At 42.4% G+C, this 18,242-nt stretch overlaps 1 protein-coding gene across 5 annotated transcripts in view; it reads right to left on the bottom strand.

Moving 5' to 3' along the window:
* Window positions 1-18,242, bottom strand: part of LOC116939131 (tight junction protein 1-like) — a 74,822-nt gene that overhangs the window by 25,958 nt on the left and 30,622 nt on the right. For all 5 annotated transcript variants that reach the window (XM_076066444.1, XM_076066440.1, XM_076066434.1 and 2 more), the window contains 9 exons: window positions 17,826-17,994; window positions 15,353-15,515; window positions 9,130-9,287; window positions 7,150-7,243; window positions 5,714-5,864; window positions 4,766-4,874; window positions 3,494-3,713; window positions 1,443-1,624; window positions 275-370 (listed from right to left, as the gene is read on the bottom strand). In XM_076066444.1, coding sequence (XP_075922559.1) covers window positions 275-370; window positions 1,443-1,624; window positions 3,494-3,713; window positions 4,766-4,874; window positions 5,714-5,864; window positions 7,150-7,243; window positions 9,130-9,287; window positions 15,353-15,515; window positions 17,826-17,994 — 1,342 coding nt within the window. The remainder of the gene's footprint in view (window positions 1-274; window positions 371-1,442; window positions 1,625-3,493; window positions 3,714-4,765; window positions 4,875-5,713; window positions 5,865-7,149; window positions 7,244-9,129; window positions 9,288-15,352; window positions 15,516-17,825; window positions 17,995-18,242) is intronic.

Raw genomic sequence — 18,242 nt, 5'->3', positions numbered from 1 at the left:
GGGGGACAAGGTTGGTTTGCACATCACTTGCCACTTATGTTAGCATGGCTGGGAATTGAACTCCGCTCGCTGGGTTCACAGCGCAGTGCAATAACAAGTGCCACTGCTCCACCCTTGTTTTGTGTAAATGCAGCTTTTTTTCCCGGAAGCAATATTTTGGTATAAATATATACACACACACACTTGACAAAATATATGTTGAACATAGCTAGTTGAATATGGATAGACAAACTTCACAAGTTTTACATGAGAAAAAAGAAAACGGTTTTCTTACGTGCAATTTCAAAGCTGTTGGGTTGCTCCCTCGCCAACTTGTCTCTTGCAACGTCGGCAATGGGTCCAAAAATCACCACAGGTCTCAGAAAGCCAGCTGTTAGAAAGACAATCAGAATGCTCGTGTTTACACCAGGATAAATATGATGTAAAGGGTAACAATGGGAAGGCGAGAACAAACAGCTATCGATTTTCTTAAAATGCCAGGATAATACCAACAAGTGTATCTTTGTTCAAACAGTTGGCCGACACCAACAATGACACAAAGAGCAATGGCGAGTCAATAAAGTGACAAACTAAAGGAAACCGTTTGGGAACACGTTTTTGAAGGAATGCTAAAGCATCAATTCTTTCCTGTGTCAATCAACCAGAATGGCCCACCATCCATGTAGTCTCCAAGCTGAGCATCTCCAGTAAATGGGCAATGATGTTCCAAAACTTCGTGCAAGTCATATGCATTCAGGCTTATGCATATCAGTATATGTAAAAAGGAGTCAGGAAAACAAGTTATATATTTGATTTCAAATTTGACAAATTAGCATACAAAAAGACAATGTTGCATTTATAGACTTGTCCCACCATTAATGTTGAATTTCCACCACTGACAGACCAGCACCACCCAACACTCATTTGAGCCGAGAGAGACTTTTTCTTGATATGGGGTTGTGGCTTGTTTGTCTTTTATTCATAATGGTGCATCTCACAGAGCAGTGCAAGCCTGTGTTAAAGGATGCCCCATGGAAGCGGGTATGGCAACTACTTTCAAGGTACCCTTCTGGTGACCACTGGTCCACGGGATAGAAGGTAGCCCCCTTTCCCACCCGGCACGCTTCACACAGGGTAACGTTCATCGCATGACAGATTTTTTATTCTCAAAAGTAGGAATTTAGACAATTTAAATTAAGTGCAGAACAAATGCACTTGTTTATTTGCAGTTATTGATAACCAGGCTGAGAACATCCAACTCGCTGCACTTGAGAAAACTGGTTAATCACGTGCTGCTTGCCTGGATTTAAATGCAGGATTTTCAGAGGTGCCAGCACAACGCTCTGACCTCTAAGGCACCCGCCCGCCCATCCACCCACCCATCCACCCGGCCACTTCACCCCACCGGGTTATGTTAAGCTGTTAAGGTTGTGCGATTGCAGAGCAGGCCATCACTCACTTACCCTCGCGAAGCACAACCCGCTCGTAGGCAGGGAACTTCGTGGGCACAGGCTGAGCAGACAAATCCTCGCGGCTCTTGCGCAGGTTCTTTTTGGCTGAGCGGAGGCCGCGGAATCGCCAGAAATCAGCTCGGTCGTTGGTCCCAACTTTGGCGAAGTTCTGGACAGTCGCTAACTGTTCCGCCCTGTAAAAGAAGTTTTAACGTTAACAATACATGTATTGATTTATGCAAACATTGGCAATGGCAGTCGAGAATACATGATTTACATGAGATGTTTGCAGTACAGTATAACAATTTACAAACTTCAAAGCAAAAGTAAACAAAGCCTTAAACTGCCAAGAGCGTGAATATTTTATCTATTAGTGTTTTCATTTTATAAGTTTAATGTGTTTTTACTTTTCGATTATGCAATTAACATTTTTTTATTCATCTCCAAGAGACCAAACTATATATAAAAGTGAAATACGTTGAAAGACAGCAATATATATGAAGTGAACATGACCAAAACAAATAACAAATCGCTCTAATCTAATTTTACTGTGCATTTACCAGAATCATTTTAAAAAACAATTTGTGCACACAAAGCGAAACGGGCAACATTTATCAACCACAATTGCCAATTACAGAATGCCACATTCCACAGATGATTAATGTCCGAGCGAGCAGTGCACTCCAGCATAAACGAGAGGATTGCATTTATTATATTCATGTAAACTGACCAGTGCAGCTAAAACTGAATACATGAAGTAAAAACTGTGAAACCCGCTTGAGGTTACTCCACTCTGGACAGTCCTCTCTAATCACTCAAATGAAGTGACAGGCAGGCGCTGTTTTTATAGCCCATAGTTTCACAGCCTATTTTCACAATTTCTCTGCAGTTAAATTGCACCCAGTTTTTTTAGTACATACATTGCCTCTTTGCCAGCGTGAATTTAAATCTATTACATAACAGGGCATGGTGGCACACTTGTATTCCAGTCTTTTGCGAGGTGGGGTTTGTTCAGCATCTTTGTTCTGTCATGCAAAACGACAATCCATAAATCACCTGCAACAAACTGTCTCCACAGTTCCATATCCACGGTGGATGTCTTCAAACGTCTCCCTACTTTTGCGCTCCCATTCTGTTATTGGTCTCAAACACTGGCCATCATCCCTTTTGGCAAAGCGTTTTGCCCAAGCCCTACTTTTCTTAGCAGTGTATATGTTTCTAACTTGTGCATGTTCTCTAATCCATGTGTTGGAAGATCACACTGAGGCTATTGTGTGCATGAAACACCCACCAGCCTCTATGGTCCTCTGGAAGTCAGTACAAGAACTACATTGTTGATATCCAAGTGGATTCTTAGAGTCTTATCTCTCCTGGTATGCACAGCTATGTTTCCAAACCCTCAAACATGCAAAAAAACCGAAAGGCATTTTAAATAACCTAAGCAAGTATCTCAAGTATCTGATAAACAGCCTTTAGACTCACTTGAGACTTTTTTTCGGTATACACAGTAAAAGGAATTGGTTGGCACACTTTAAATTACTGACGGTGGAGTGATGCAGCAGCATACCACACAGCTTTCAATGTAAAGGTTGCGAGTTCAAATCGCAGTCTAGGGATCACTTGGGTTTTCATCACTCTGAGATGAATCAAAGGAGTACCCCCCCCCCCCCTTTGGGGGGGGAAGTCAACAGTAGTTGTCCAATGGAAAGATTTGCTGTTACCATAGGCATGTGAAATGTCCATAATGCTCGCAGTGCTTTAAGAAGGAAACAAAGTGTTCTGTTGGCCCATGCTCAATTGAGCAGGGCACCAATGTGTTTTTTACTTAGATGCCACCATGGTGTAATGGTTAGCACAATGGACTTGCAATCAAGTTGGTCACAAGTTCAGTTAACATCTCTCGGCACCAGTTGAAACTATGGGACAATTTTCTTAAATCCACTCTCCCACCCCACCTGTCTCTGTCCACCCAACAGCATAAATGGGCAACAGTACACACACAGCGAAGCGGTAGGGCTCCGTGCGAGTACCGACTCCGCCCCCTGCCCAGAGCAGCGCACTACCTGTTCTTGTTGGGGATGATGCCGCGCTCCACCTCTTGGTTGTTGCGGCCGATGCGGATGGCGAGCCACGAGCCCAGCTTGCCGTTGTAGAGCGTGTCGACAACGCGGAACACCTCGCCGCGCAGGAAGCTCAGGCCGTAGGGATTCTCCTTCTCGTAATCAAAGTGCGTGCGGATGTAGAACGAGTCGCCCACGTCCGATTCCACGACCCGGCGGTAGACTGCGACCAAAGAGGGACGGGGGGGGGGGAAAGGGGGAAGCACGAAGCGTGGTAGAATATGGAAATGCCACATGAGAACCATGCAACGCAGTGGGCTGCCGGTGTACACAGGCCATTCATCCCCAACAATAAATAAATACAATCAGGCACAATAAAAAAAAAGTCTTCTTGACAATCTTAGAGGACTGGGGGCCAAAAAAAGCCTTCTACTATGCCTTTATTTATTTTTCTGGTACTTTATGTATAGTCGGGCACCAAACCTTGCCGCCTTTCGACGCCTACACCACTAGAATGCAAGGTGAAAGTGCTAATATCATATATTATTAGCCAAGGTGATGCCCTCATTAAACAGAGAAAAATCAATAATAGGGTTTTTCCCCTTTTTTCTGGCAACAAAACTGAAACCTTTTTACAAGGAATCATGTCTGCATTAACCACAATACTTGTGGTCATAATACAAACAAAAAACACTCATAATATATGCATCGTCCTTGAAACTGATTGGTCCACACCAGAGACGGCTTTCTTTGTCTCAATTGGTGCGAGACCAGAGGACGCCAAAAGGCGTACAGCTCAAAGACAATGCACTATGAAAGTAATGAGGGCTCGGGGTAAGCATCTACATCATGAGACCTTCTTGGAGACAAAGAAAGCCGTCTCTGGTGTGGACCAATCAGTTAAGGACAATGCATATATTATCATAGTATGTTTTTTGTTTGCATTTTTACCACAAGTATTGTGGTTAATGCACACATGATTCCTTGTAAAAAGGTTTCAGTTTTGTTGCCAGAAAAGAGGAGAAAAACCCTATTATATTTTAGTACTGGCAAAGGAGATCTAATGATGAAGAGAAAAATCAATTTTTGCATGTCTGCTGTAAATTATGGAGCTGATCAAAGATCATAAAAGAGGAACGAACAATGAAGTATCTGCTCTTCCAGCGTTTTAAGCCCAACCAAAGAGTCGTTAAAATATATTCAGGTCGGATAGGTAATATAACAATCGTGATGGCAGAAGCGATCCATCGAGTGTGACGATTTTTCCCCACTCACCATCTCTCTTCCTCTGGGCATGCACCAGCACCTCCTCCCCCTTGGGCAGCTCCAGGAGGTAAAGTACTGCCTCCTCTCGCACAATGTTTCTAAAGTCCACATTATTCACCTGAAATAATAAACAATTCAAAGGTCAAAGATCACAGCACCGAGGTGGCGTCACAGAGATCCTGACCTATGACCAATTTACTCTGAATGCAACCGATTTTTCAGATGGATAAAGCTAAGCAGGGTTGAGCCCAGATAGCAGGATCGAGTACTTTGATGGGAATACCATGGTACTGTCGGTTTGAGCTGCTAGGTGGCCAAGAAAATGGCAATACAGCAGTGCAGCAATGGATTATTTAAACTATCTGTTGAGCTTTGAGTGTTACCACTTCATATCTGTGGGTATTCCTCAGGTGGCCAGTTTCCTAAAAACATGCCAAACTCTCACTGATGAAAATAGCCAATCATCTCAATGCAGGACCCTCCTGAAAAAATTCCTGAGACTCCATGAGTTTTCTGGGTAAATAAAGTGCATTGTTATTATCTTGAAAACTTTTTTCAAATCTAGCCAACACGTAGACTCAGCCCAGGCATCAATAACAGCACAAACTAAACATCACATTCAATCTGGTCTGTCACTCTACATGGATAATGCCAGCTCAGAGCAGAAAAACACCAGTTTGATTTGACATATCAAAAATGCTTGACAGAAGATAAATAAGTGTCACCTAGTGTTGGTTGAGAGAGACCAATTTAAGTCAGCTTAGAATTAGTTCTATATCATATTACAGGGGCCGTTCCCTCGGAGAGCATGATGGATTACCGCAATAACATGTGAAGGAATGTTCAGTTTAATGTTTTCCCCATATGCACACGTTTTATAGAATTTCAAGGTCACGGTTAATCTTCCCAAGGGGTTTTTTTTTTTTACAAAAGGAGGGAGAGCGGCGAGCAACTCACGCTGAGGATCTGGTCTCCCTCGTCGAGCCCCTGCTGGGCAGCGGGGCTGCCATCCTGCACGCCCGCCACAAATATCCCGACGTCGTTCCCACCAGCGAGACGCAGCCCCACGCTGTCCCCCTTCTTAAACTGCACCAGCTTCACCTCCGGGCTACACACAACAACAACAACAACACGACATGCGTCAAAGAACAGAGTCGTCGATCGCACATCTCAACCGGCGAGGATGGCACCTCATCTTCCACTCCTGCTTTGGCCACTCGGGATGCCACTTTCTGCCTAGTTAAATTTTATGTTTTATTTTTACGTGTGCTTGGTAGTTTGTTTGACGCGTAGGCTTTCAGCCAACCAATAAGGTTTGTCACGTAAAGTAAACGTGCCAATTAGTTACTAATTGGAGAGTAAATCCACAACATTTACAATTTAAGTATGACATTTCGCTGTTAATTACATCCAGGATCATCGGGCGATTTTGCCAATTCTCGCTGTGTCAGCTGGTGGCAGGGTAACGACACATTTATACTTACGGAATCTAACCCAAAACCTTAATGTGGATAGTTTCTACGTAATTTGTTGGTTTCCTCTATATTATTTAACGTAAAGTTCCTGGTACAAATATCTGAATTTGCTCCTCGTATTAAGATAAAATACATCTAAATATCATCTTTGTCCTCTTTAACCTTCAGTTTCCTCTTTGTGTCCCCATTATTTAGACAGTAGTTAAATACAAATATTTAAATGAATGCTGAAAAATAACCCAAATATTAATTTATTTTCTTCAAGCCAAACATTTATTTTGGGCAGAGTGGCAATACTGTAAACGGACAAGCAGTGTTACTTGTCATCTACCACTATCATCTCCTTGGAGAGACTGTCAATATATGACAAGGTAGGTGTAAGATTACATATGTATTTATATTTACTTTTATCTGGAATAAAAAAAATTGTAAAATGTTATCTTTACCAGTTTTAATTTTAGTTATTTCAGTGCTGTAGCTGGAAGTAGCTGGAAAGTATACAACGAAGAAACGCACGCTTGGAATTAAAGACCACGGAAAGAGAAACAATTAAGAGAACATAACCAAGCTAGATGTCAAGCTGCCCGTTCAAAATAGAGAACATGTCCAAGAAACTAGAGATGTTATGTTGACTGCTCAAAACAGATAACATATCCAAGAAGCTAGAAATGTCATGTCGATTGTTCAAAATAGAGAACATGTCCAAGCTCGACATGTCATGTAAACCGTTCAAAACAGAGAACTTGTCCAAGAAGACGTCCACCATAGAAATGAGAGCGATGAAATCTGCATGTGTTTAAGTTAAGAATTGTTAAAATTACAGGACTGTGTGAAAAATGTAACACCTTCCAGAGGGAAGGACCTCCAGACAATATATTACTTATGGCCTATGAAGATGCAACAGCAGTTGAGCCGCACCTGAACAACTGATCATCATCATTGGGCAATTCAGTAAGTCCAGGTGGGAGATCCACATCAGGCTGCCCTCCTTGGGAAAAAACTGGCTTGACATCTGCGGGAAGAAAAGATTACTCTATTTGGAGTTGAACAAATAAGACAATCATAAACATGTAGAATATTAAGTGATTAAATGTGTAAGTTAATAATTGAATGCTTAATGGTAAACACCACAAGAAAACATGTGTGGCATTATTTAGTCTGAACTGGTTGTGCATCTTTAGTCATGCGATATGCTTTAAAGCATGCACTGACGAATTAAAGAAAGAATGAATCACTTCACCATCTTGACCTTATAACAACACTACTATATGACTCGTCTGTATGGCATGTGTGCGGTATGTGCAAAGTAGATGGGGGGGACCTAATAGGAAGCGTGCTAAAACCGCAAAACTCAAATTAACTGAAGGCATCCAAGCAATCACTCTCCAATCCTACCCACGCCCATAACAAAACTCTTTTTTTTATTACACCCCTTGCAACATGGGCTGCAAAACAATTCAGAGTATCATTGTTCGTGTAAATTATGGCAAATGGGGCACAGCACTCATCACTCAGGTTTTTACGTCAAAATCCCAATCAGGGGGTCGTGGACTCCGCCCATCGTCCTTCTGGGATTGAAAAGAAGCGAGTAATCATTTGCGGGAATCCAACCCGTGGGAGTCAAAGGGCGAGACAGATTTCAACAACATAAATACAAAATTCCTAACACGGGCTTTGCAATGCCAATACAAATGAGCACCTGTTTAACACATAGGCTTTCACGACCAATATTATCCATAAGAGGTTTTTCGATTAGATCGCGTTATTTATAAAGTTTTGTTAAACCCGCCACCACCCGAGAGCCAATTAGTAAGGTTTGTCACGTAAACAAAACATGCCAATTCGTTACGGAGTACAGCACACCGATGTGTTGGAGAGAAAATCCACAAAACATTCATAATTTTAGTACAACGTTTCGCCAGCGAATACAACTAGCATCATCAGGCGATGGCCAGATTTTTGGATAAATCCTCCTGTTTGTCTTAAATATTCTATTACGGAAATAAACACCATCAAATGCTCAGAGATCACGGGGAGATACAAACCCGTTTTAAAAGGAGTGCAAATCTGTACGTAAAAATACGCATTTTCGTCTGTGTAACACACCGGGGGACACACAGGAAAATAAGAAAAACGAGTTGGGGAGGGTGGGGTTAGCCACACTGGTGAGGTTGAGGGGTTAATTGGGCTGAGGTGCACGGGAGGGGCTGATGATCTCAGAAACACTGGGGTGTCGGAGAGAGAAGCACCGACGTCATGCAAGATTAGGGTGATGTTGTGAGGAGGGGGGGTGGATGACATCATGGGACAAAGGTAGTGAGGAAAGGGGAGGGGTGATGACGTCACACACCTCGTCTTCTTGTACAGGGAAATTGAGTTCAGGTCCATATAGCGTACAGCCGTTTCAATACGGGCAAAACACGTTTGTCTATTTGTTTGTGTTTCTCCCTTGTGATGGGACTTTGTAGGATGAACGTTGAGATTTATAAGGGCACGAGGTGACCAATAAGGTCTGAATTGGTCTGTAATAAGGGAGGGCACTGATAAGGGGTTGACAGGTATGTAGTGGTGAGTGTAGTAATGGTGATTGTCTATTTGTGTTTCTCCCTTGTGATGGGACTTTGTAGGATAAACGTTGAGATTTATAAGGGCACGAGGTGACCAATAAGGTGTCTGAATTGGTGTGTAATAAGGGAGAGCACTGATAAGGGGTTGACAGGTGTGATGGCGTCATGCAACATTTGCGACGTGCAGGAGAGGGAGCGATGGTAAAAAAAGTGCACATTCGCCATCCTCTTTTTAGTGCTGAAGTTCTGCGGGGGGCGGGAGGGGGTGGTGGTGGGGGTCCCCCTGGCCCAACACGAATGACATTCAAACAAAATAATGGCGACAACTCACCAGACGATGGCGCTGCCTTCTCTGTGCTCTCCTCCGAACGCGTCGCCCTGGCTTCATCCACCGGCTTGAGGGCTGGCACGACACCATCGTCCATCTTGAAGGGGGTGGGAACGCCACCCATCTTCGACAGCTTGCTCCCCACATCCGCGCCCCTCGAGCTGCTTGGTCGAGGTTCGGGGGGGGGGGGCGCGCAGGAGGGAAAAGGAAGAGGCACCGCTCCAGCACCAGCACTTCAAACGCATACCGTGTCAACCCATACGGTTTACCCCGTATTCTTGTAAACAGGGAAATTGAGTTCAGGTCCATACGGCGTACAACTGTTTCATTTCAATAAGGGCAAAACATTTCTCCCTTGTGATGGAACATTGTAGGACGAACGTTGAGATTTATGAGGACACAGGGTGACCAATAAGGTCTGGTATGGTGTCAGAACGCGTCGCACAGTTCCAGTGAGACTGTTAAATTAAAAGCTGAAGAGATGCGCCTTTAAGACAGTTGTAAATAAGGGGATGGCATTCCAGATGCATACCTGTCAACCCATGTGGTCTACCCGCCAGTATTCTTGTACAGGGAGATTGAGTTGTCAAGTCCATATGGCGTACAGCCGTTTCAATACGGGCAAACAAAAATTCGTCTTGTGTTTCTCCTTTGTGATGGGACTTTATAGGACGAACGTTGAAATTTATAAAGGCACGGGGTGACTAATAATTCCTGAATTGGTATGCAATAAGGTAGGCACTGATAATGGGTTGACAGGTATGCAAACGGCACAGCCTACGGGGGGAGTGGTGGGGAGGCAGCACCTGTCCTTGCACTTCAAACGCAGACCAATATTCCACTCCCAATAATACCAAGCTTCAATAAAGTGTGCGTGCAAGTGTGTGAACAGTTCACGTCCCAGATTACTTCGATTTCCGAACAAAGTGCCGCACGCTTGACATGGTGCTCCCTTCAATGCCATGTGCATATATACCCCCCTATTCAAATTATGTGTTTAGGCAAATCTGTAATTTTAGAGAGCGAAAACAATGTCTCTCACCCTGTGTTTGTAAAAAAAAAGTTTCACAATTTTAGTAACAAAGTATTATTTGCAAGCAAAATTTAGACTTGTAATCAAAACAAAACAATGTTTAAATACATCTTTAATTGTGCTTTTTATATTTTCAATCGATTCCCAAAACGACTGTTCTAGGACACTTGTAATTTAAACATTACAATTGTGGTTCAGCCTCTGAATCAGTTTGTACGAAAAAATATAAATTCTTTGAAGAGTATAATGCCTGAATTAGCTGCTCACAATCGTGTTTTGTAGTCGATGCAAAACAAATCAAAATGTAAATCCAGAGCAAACCGTATTTTATTTCAATAAGCCCTGAATGCTGACGAAATCGAAATACCAGTGCAGCAGTGCATTCCATGTTGGTTCATTCGTAAGGAATGTGTGCGTGGGATGATGAGATGACATAACAGTCAGCAGAAGACAAAAAAGGCGCACCATAGTCTAAACCCATTGTCTCAAGCGGTCATAAGCAGCACAACACATTGCTACACGAATGGCAATTATATATGGGGGAAACATTCCCATGGTACAAGAGACTCGGGAAATAAAATCCACAACTGAACAGTGATTTATAGGCAGCTGCTCTGAATCACCCCAGTGATTCAGTATTTCCTTCACCTTTTTTTACTTGTGGTCAAGTGTCCTTACTATTCAATGGAATGCACCACCATTGCAGTTCTGTGATTTTTGTGTCTGTGGTGCAACCCCCCCCCCCCCCCCATGATCCCCTAAAGGACTGCTCTAGGACACCTGCATATTTTAGCATAAATCAATTCACTAAACATACAAATGAGAACCTATGCATCTAAGGAAATTGACACATCCACCAAGACGTATACATGTTACTTACTGTGCTCATCAAATATTTTCAAGGTTATGTAAAAGGTGTGTGGTGCGTTTCGTAATTACAAGGCAGACCAGTCGACACAACAAAAAACTTACTTTGCTGAATGGACTGTTAACTAAACCTGGAATGTGTGTACTGCACTATGGCTCTGTATCGACATTCCTGTTTTTTCTAAAAGATTACAACGCTCCAGCACAGCAGCCAGGAAATATCAACTGCACAAAGAATGATAGCCATTGTCGCAAATAATTTAATGTCATTGGTAGCGCGAATTTACACAGGCACCTTTTAGAATCCGTTACCTAATGAAGCTTTTCTTCAAGAATTGAAACATTATTTACATCACTTCAATCCGGTTTACACTGAATTTGACATTTTTGAACGTAATACGTGTGGCAGTACAACTATCACGTAACTTAACTTATTTGAAATTTAAAATAACTTAAACTCTAGTATTGACTATTAAGCAAAGTCATCCACATTGACATTTAAAATAGCGTAAATGCATAAACGCTGCACTTATTTTATTTCTAAAGGCTCCTATGACACGTCTTTCAATAACAGCATTCGAACTCTGCCAACTTGAACACACATTTAAACAAGAGGTTATTTGTTCAGTTGAATTCTGCTTAAACAAACTTATTCCATTTCCTCCCATCCAAAGCTTGTTCAATTCGGTCAAACCTGGCACTACTTGTTTTGGCTAATAGCCTTTTCTAAGAAATCTTCAAAAAGGCTATTGGTTGGAAACATTGACTGCATCACATTATTCCCCTTCAATAGGATCAATTGCTTAATTAGAACCTTAACTTCCCATTGAAAATGTCTCAAGGGAGGCCGAGGGAAAATGTGCAAGACACGTTCTGAAGCTAAAACTGACCACCAAAAAAAATGTTTTTGCAACGTTGAATTTAAATCAAAGTGCCCATGCCACTGTACTGTCTGTATAGTCTTACCTAATGAATCATGTCATCTATATAAAAGTGTATTAAGACCGTAGCAATAGTTTATGCTCTTCGAGAAATGCAGGTTCGTACAGCAATGGCTGATTTAATATTGCATAACTAACCTTGGATCACAAACAAGGACATTGCCAAAGAAAATTTAATGAAACTGAAAAACGGGGCAGAGAAGCATGGAGAGCTACATGCTTGGAATTACACTGGGACACCGAAAGAGGAACACATGGATTGAAGTACACACGTAAGTTCGAAACATCATTTTGAATGTTAAGAAATCCATGTGGGCTTTGGCAGGACATGTCGCTCGAGGGGATGATGTCCGACGATTGAGACTAACGTCAAAATTCCAGCCGGAGGGAACACATCCAAGAGGTTGTCCACCAAAAGAGATGCAGCATTGAGATCAGCTCGTGTGCAGGTACTACGTGAATTGTAACGTCACAGGACCGCGAGAAATGGTGACAGCCTTTATCTCGCAGTGAATTAATCATGGCTGATGGTGAATTACCCTTCACAGTAACCCCACAAGCACAACTTGGCCATCAACCACGCACATGAAAAGGCGACGTGTTCACATACACATTTGCATACACAACCTTGAAAAGGGACCCGATTGTGCACAACATGCAATAACTTTTTTTTGCCTGGCACAAGGCAAGCAAACATCTGACCCAGGGGATACATGAATGAACTGTGACACTTTACCCCTGAAGCACACATTGAAGATGATCGCTCACACCCACTGCCCACTATTTTTATATACATGGCCGTTGGGGTAAACTAAACCTTAATAAAGAACCAGCTGCAACATAAAAAAAAAATTAGATTTTTTTACCCATCACCATCCCCTCCAACCCCCAAGACACACTTAACATTACTGAACCAACCCTAAAGTGACTGCATATTATACGCTAACCAGTTTAAAAGGTAACGTAACGTGCTTTTCCGCACTTTACACTAGCATTCATGCTCTGTAAGAAACCTCAACAGTAGTGTTTCAAATTTGTACGGCAAAAAAAGGCCCCACTATAAAACATAGGGTCTATTTCATTTACCCTTGGGTACCATGCTAGAAGATAGGAGCTGCAGTGCATGAGAGCTGACATGGCAAAGCATTGAGACGTTCAAAAAAGAGTACTGTGGGCTAGACGAGAAGGGACTTGCCAGTCACTGAGCCTCGAATTAGATTTGGGGTGCTGTATGCCAGTCCCTTATAATAACTGTTCAAAAGGCTATGCAAACACGGGTGTTATTGGGAGTCAGATCGCCCACAACTATGGTATGCATACAATGAACATGCCCAAGGCAGGCAACTAGACAGTACAATCATTTCCTCTTTCAGAAAAGCTGAAATTTTATTCCAGCTATTCTGAGTCCCCCAATGGATGAAGGTCACCCCATGCCAGTCATTGTTTTTTTACCATATGATCAGTGGGTTGGCGAAGGGAGGATAGCAGGACCAGTTTTGTTATCACTCGCCACTGATGTTAGCTGTGGATTGGACTCGAACTTGGGTAACTCGATCCATCATGCAGTGCACTAACCGGTGTACCACAACTTCAAACTAAAATATGTTTTTGTTAAATCGACAGCAGTATGAAAATATCATTTATTTAATTTCAATCATAATAATCTTATAATCTGTGTGAGCATAAAACAAATCATGACAATGCAAGTTGGCCATAACTTGGCAGCATCATGGAAGGCTTACAAAATCGTCTCTCCCTATGACTTTGCCAAGCAATGCTACCCCCCCATGCATTGTGTGGAGCTGGAGGCAGGTGAATAAATATTCACCGAACCCTAACTGCCAGAAGACAACAGAGTACTTGATAAGCAATTACGTGTGCATAATTGCGGAAAATTATTTTTTAAAAGGAAAAATTTCCTTCATGAGTACCAAGAAAACAACAGCTTTACAGGGAACTACAATAAATACAAAAATGTCAAATAGTCAAATGGTCTCCCTGCTCTAACGAGCTACACGGCACCATTCATAGCTTTAAACCACATGTGGAAAATTCTACATATCCACAGAATGACTAGTTGGAATGCCCACAACATGGTATTTAAGCAACGCCTACTGCCCTCTATCCTCTGAAGATGATTTCAGCTCAACATTTTTCAAATGCAAGTCCAAGGGATTTAACCACAGCACCACATACATAAATATGCACTGTATCTAAAACATAATTGTCCATTAATAAAGTATTTGTGCCGTGGTGCAATGGTGAGCACACTCGACTTGCAATCCGGCACGAGAAACAAATGGGCAGGTTTCTAAAACCCTCTCGTCTGACCACCCAACAAAAAAATGGGTGCACCACATTTAGTCAATTGGCAGGGCATGTGTGGTGGGGTAAAGTGTTAGTACCCCCACCTCTTGCAAGACACCTGGCCAATGTGGAATATTATGACAAATTACAGGTATTTTTTACTGTAACTCTAAGATGGCCTCCATAATTGAGGGGCTATCTTGACACAATTTCAACCGAGAGGATGGTTTCAAATTAAGCAACCATTGGAAAGATGTTCTGAATCAAACCAAACATTAAACTAATTTTCAATGGTACAGTATATTTTTTCAAGTAGTGGTATCCCAAACTTTCGCAGCTGCTTAAATTCCCTTTTCACACCATCAATATGTAAACTCCCCCCCCCCTCGCCGGTCTGCATATGCTCCCCCCCTGTACATCGTTCATCATGCCAAGTCTGCCAATTAAATGCTAATTTTTTATAATTCCTTTATCAAGGCGCTCTGCTTCCTCTCACACAGCTTAAAGGTCGCGGTCTGAGCTTGGCTGTGTTCACTCCAGCGCTGTCCTCTAGACAGTCTGGTCCCTTCACCTGATGAAGGCCACTTGTGTTGTGGCCGAAACGTCGTGAATTTTTTATTTTTTGTTGTTTTTTACGTGACTTTACCGAATAGAACCAAAGAGTATGGATCCTTGCAGTCACGAAAGCTTTAAATCTAGAAGGGCTATCTTGAGTTCCCTCAGGTGGGGGACCTTCCATATGCAGTGGCGTGAACAAGTTTAAGGCACGACTGTACCTATAACTGCACCTATTGATATATAACTCATGATGTGCTGTGGAGCATTATGGGTAAAATAATATATAACTTGAACTCTGCTCCGTCTAAAAATATGAATGAAACGTCTTATTTAGTCCACAGCAATATGATCCAGCAGCGTTTGTTAAAGCAGAAAACCAATTAACAGGTTTAAACTTTCTGGGTATCATCAGCCGTCACGCTTATTAATAAAATGCTGCCGAGCGACGAAATATTATTTGGCGAGAGCACTCCGTCCAAGTGCTCGGTTGGACAGGTGAGAGTCTGGAACAAGCACTTGCCCGACGGAGCTGGTGGGCTGGCTGGCGGAGCCGCGGTCCGACTGCCCGGAGCCCCGGTCGTCGCGTGGGGAGCGCGGCCGTGGGCCGGAGCGAGCATTGTCACCATTGGAGCGGTCCGAACGGTCCGAGCGGTCCGACTTGAGGGAGCGGATGTCCGAGATGTCTACAGAGAGCAGTAAGATCCATGGTCAGTTCGGTGGAAATGTTTTTGCGTGCAGGCTTTTCCACTCATCGAAGCTGGGGGCGAACCTCAATAAATATTCAGTTGACAGTTACGAGGCAGTTAAAATGACTCGAATGTAAATGCGCTCTTAAATGTGTTTTGCCGATAGCCCCCAGGTTGGATGAAAAAAATGTTCAATATGCATTTCACCTCATCAGCATTTTACTACAAAACAAACACTGCAGGCTTCATTAATTCTAATACAGGAAATAGACGCTACTATACCTAACAATTGGTGAAATATATTTTGGATGAATAATTGAATTCCTGCATCTAGGATGAAGCATTTGCTTTTCAACTATTTACAAGATGAAAGTGAGTTTCAGTGATTAGTAGCAAATCAAATGTTTGCTTGGTAATATACTCATAGTAACTGTAGGCTTAAAAGTTCAGAGGTGTGAAGGTTAGGTCAGTCGTGAATCAAAGCCAGGCATTAAACATTGATTCGATATCTTAAAGTTTGCAATGCATCCATGCACTGTCATGAGAAACTTAAACACCTGAGGTCACTAATTTGATAGATGCTAGTTCATAGCCTAAGGCCAAGTCTGCTGATATTAAAGTCTGAGATTCATTTAAGAGGCCCCTGAGTAAAGCTGAGACAATGACCCCTGCTCCAAATGATTCTTATCCGAGTAGGAAATGTGCTATGATCTAAAGTATAAAATCCACTTGCACACCACATAACTTAGCATTCCATGTATATATTGCTTATTTAACCAAGTAAAAAAACTGCTCTGACACAACAAGTACGATAGAAAATTTAATTTCAAAAACATAGTTAACAAAAATGAATGACAAGGCAAGGTGATATGCGTATATAACCGTTATCCATTATAACATTCAGTGTTTTGTTTCCAGTTAAAACAATTATATGACCTACAGTTTAGGGAACTCAATTTTCCTGGAAATATTCCAAATGCACTTGCTCGTGCCTTTTTTGCCCCAGCTGATAATATAACAGGCCGTAAGCTTAGTCAGAGCATTCTTTATCAGCACGAGCAGGGCAACACACAGGGAGTTCATATGAATTAGAGCAGTCACTCTTGACCTACAACATAGTTCAGCCTCTTGTCTACTTATCTAATGCATGCAAAAATAGAAAATAGTGCATCACCCATATATTACAATTGCCATTTCTCCACCACTTTATTTTAAAAAGACAAAATATATGGCTACACCATTTTAACCTGGCAAGTGAGACACAGACAATCTGTAGATAACAATTTAACACGTAGGCTTTCGCGACCAATATTATTCATAATAAAGGTTTTTGGGTTAGATCGCGTTTATTTATAAATGTGTCGTAACCCTCCACCACCCGACACGGCCAATCAGCAAAGAAAAGTGCCACGTTGACAAAAGACAAATAATTCACTACTTCAGCCCACCGGTGTGTTGAAGAGTTAATCCACATTTACAGTTTGAGTACTCCACCACCCGACACGGCCAATCAGCAAAGAAAAGTGTCACGTTGACAAAAGACAAATAATTCACTACTTCAGCCCACCGGTGTGTTGAAGAGTTAATCCACATTTACAGTTTGAGTACGACGTTTCGCTGGTAAATACTTCCAGCATCATCGGGCAATTCGCCAGAATGGTAAAGCCCTCGCTTGCTCCCGGTTTTATATAGAGCAGAAGAGTGACGTCATCACTTAACTCATCAGGTGCAGTGATTAGAGGCGGAGGGGGGGGTAATGTAATTATATAATCGATTAGTAATCAGTCATTGGTTAAGACTATTGAGAGCCAGTTACTTTGACATATACCATTTTTCTCAAATAAACTGCTTCAAACCACATGCAAAAAAATGACCAAAAAGGAATCAGCAAAACATCCCAAGCAAAACCATCTTGTAAGTGTCTTGAGAACTCAGCTGAGACTCAAAACAGTCCGTGTCTTCCAGATCAAACGAGCAACGAGGTCGTGCTCATCTACCTTGGCAGCCCCCAGTCGGTGGTGGAAATTTCTTATTGCCATGGTGGGGGGGGGGGGGGGTCAGCCGCTCTCCATAGGACGACCACTGTTGACTTCCCACAGAGTGATAATCATGTTATTCATCCAAGAGGCAAGACAGGCTGGATCCAGACTGCCAAAAGAGATTTGAACTCGCAAATCATCGGACAACGGGTCAAGCGCTTTAACCGCGTTTCCACCTGGACAGATATTCCGTAACAGTTGAGACTTCTTCAGAAAATAAAGGACAATTATTTTTTTACGGGCTGATGAAAGACAAAGGCTCAATTACCACTGTGGTCAGAGCCGTCTGATGAAGGCGGGCTGTCATCCAACTCCGGCATGTTGGTGAGCGTCTTCCTCTCATCGCGCTGTACCACCAGTTTCAGCTTCCCCTTGGACTTTTCAATCAGCTTCCGGGCATCCGCCAACGACATGTTCTCAGTCACAGTGCCGTTTATCTGTCAACGAAGACAAGTTTCATCAAGTGTCAGATGAAGCCCTTTGCCCTCTAGCACACATACACAACGCAGAGATTAAATAAAATGAGACAAGGCGGCTTGTGCTGATCTTGCGCTGCTAAAGGTTATGTGGATTTAACTATGTCTAGTTCATTCACACTGCAATTCCAGATTTTATTCATAATAACTCTTCATAATGCAATTTTTTCAAGACAATGATACAATTATGTTCTAGAAATTTTAAAAAA

The sequence above is a fragment of the Petromyzon marinus genome, chromosome 1, assembly GCF_048934315.1.
Source record: "Petromyzon marinus isolate PM22_M1 ecotype Great Lakes invasive population chromosome 1, UKy_Petmar_22M1.pri1.0, whole genome shotgun sequence".
Classification (NCBI taxonomy): Eukaryota; Metazoa; Chordata; class Hyperoartia; order Petromyzontiformes; family Petromyzontidae; genus Petromyzon; species Petromyzon marinus.
Note: the sequence above shows the minus strand (reverse complement) of the source record. Positions and strands in the feature narration are given on the sequence as shown.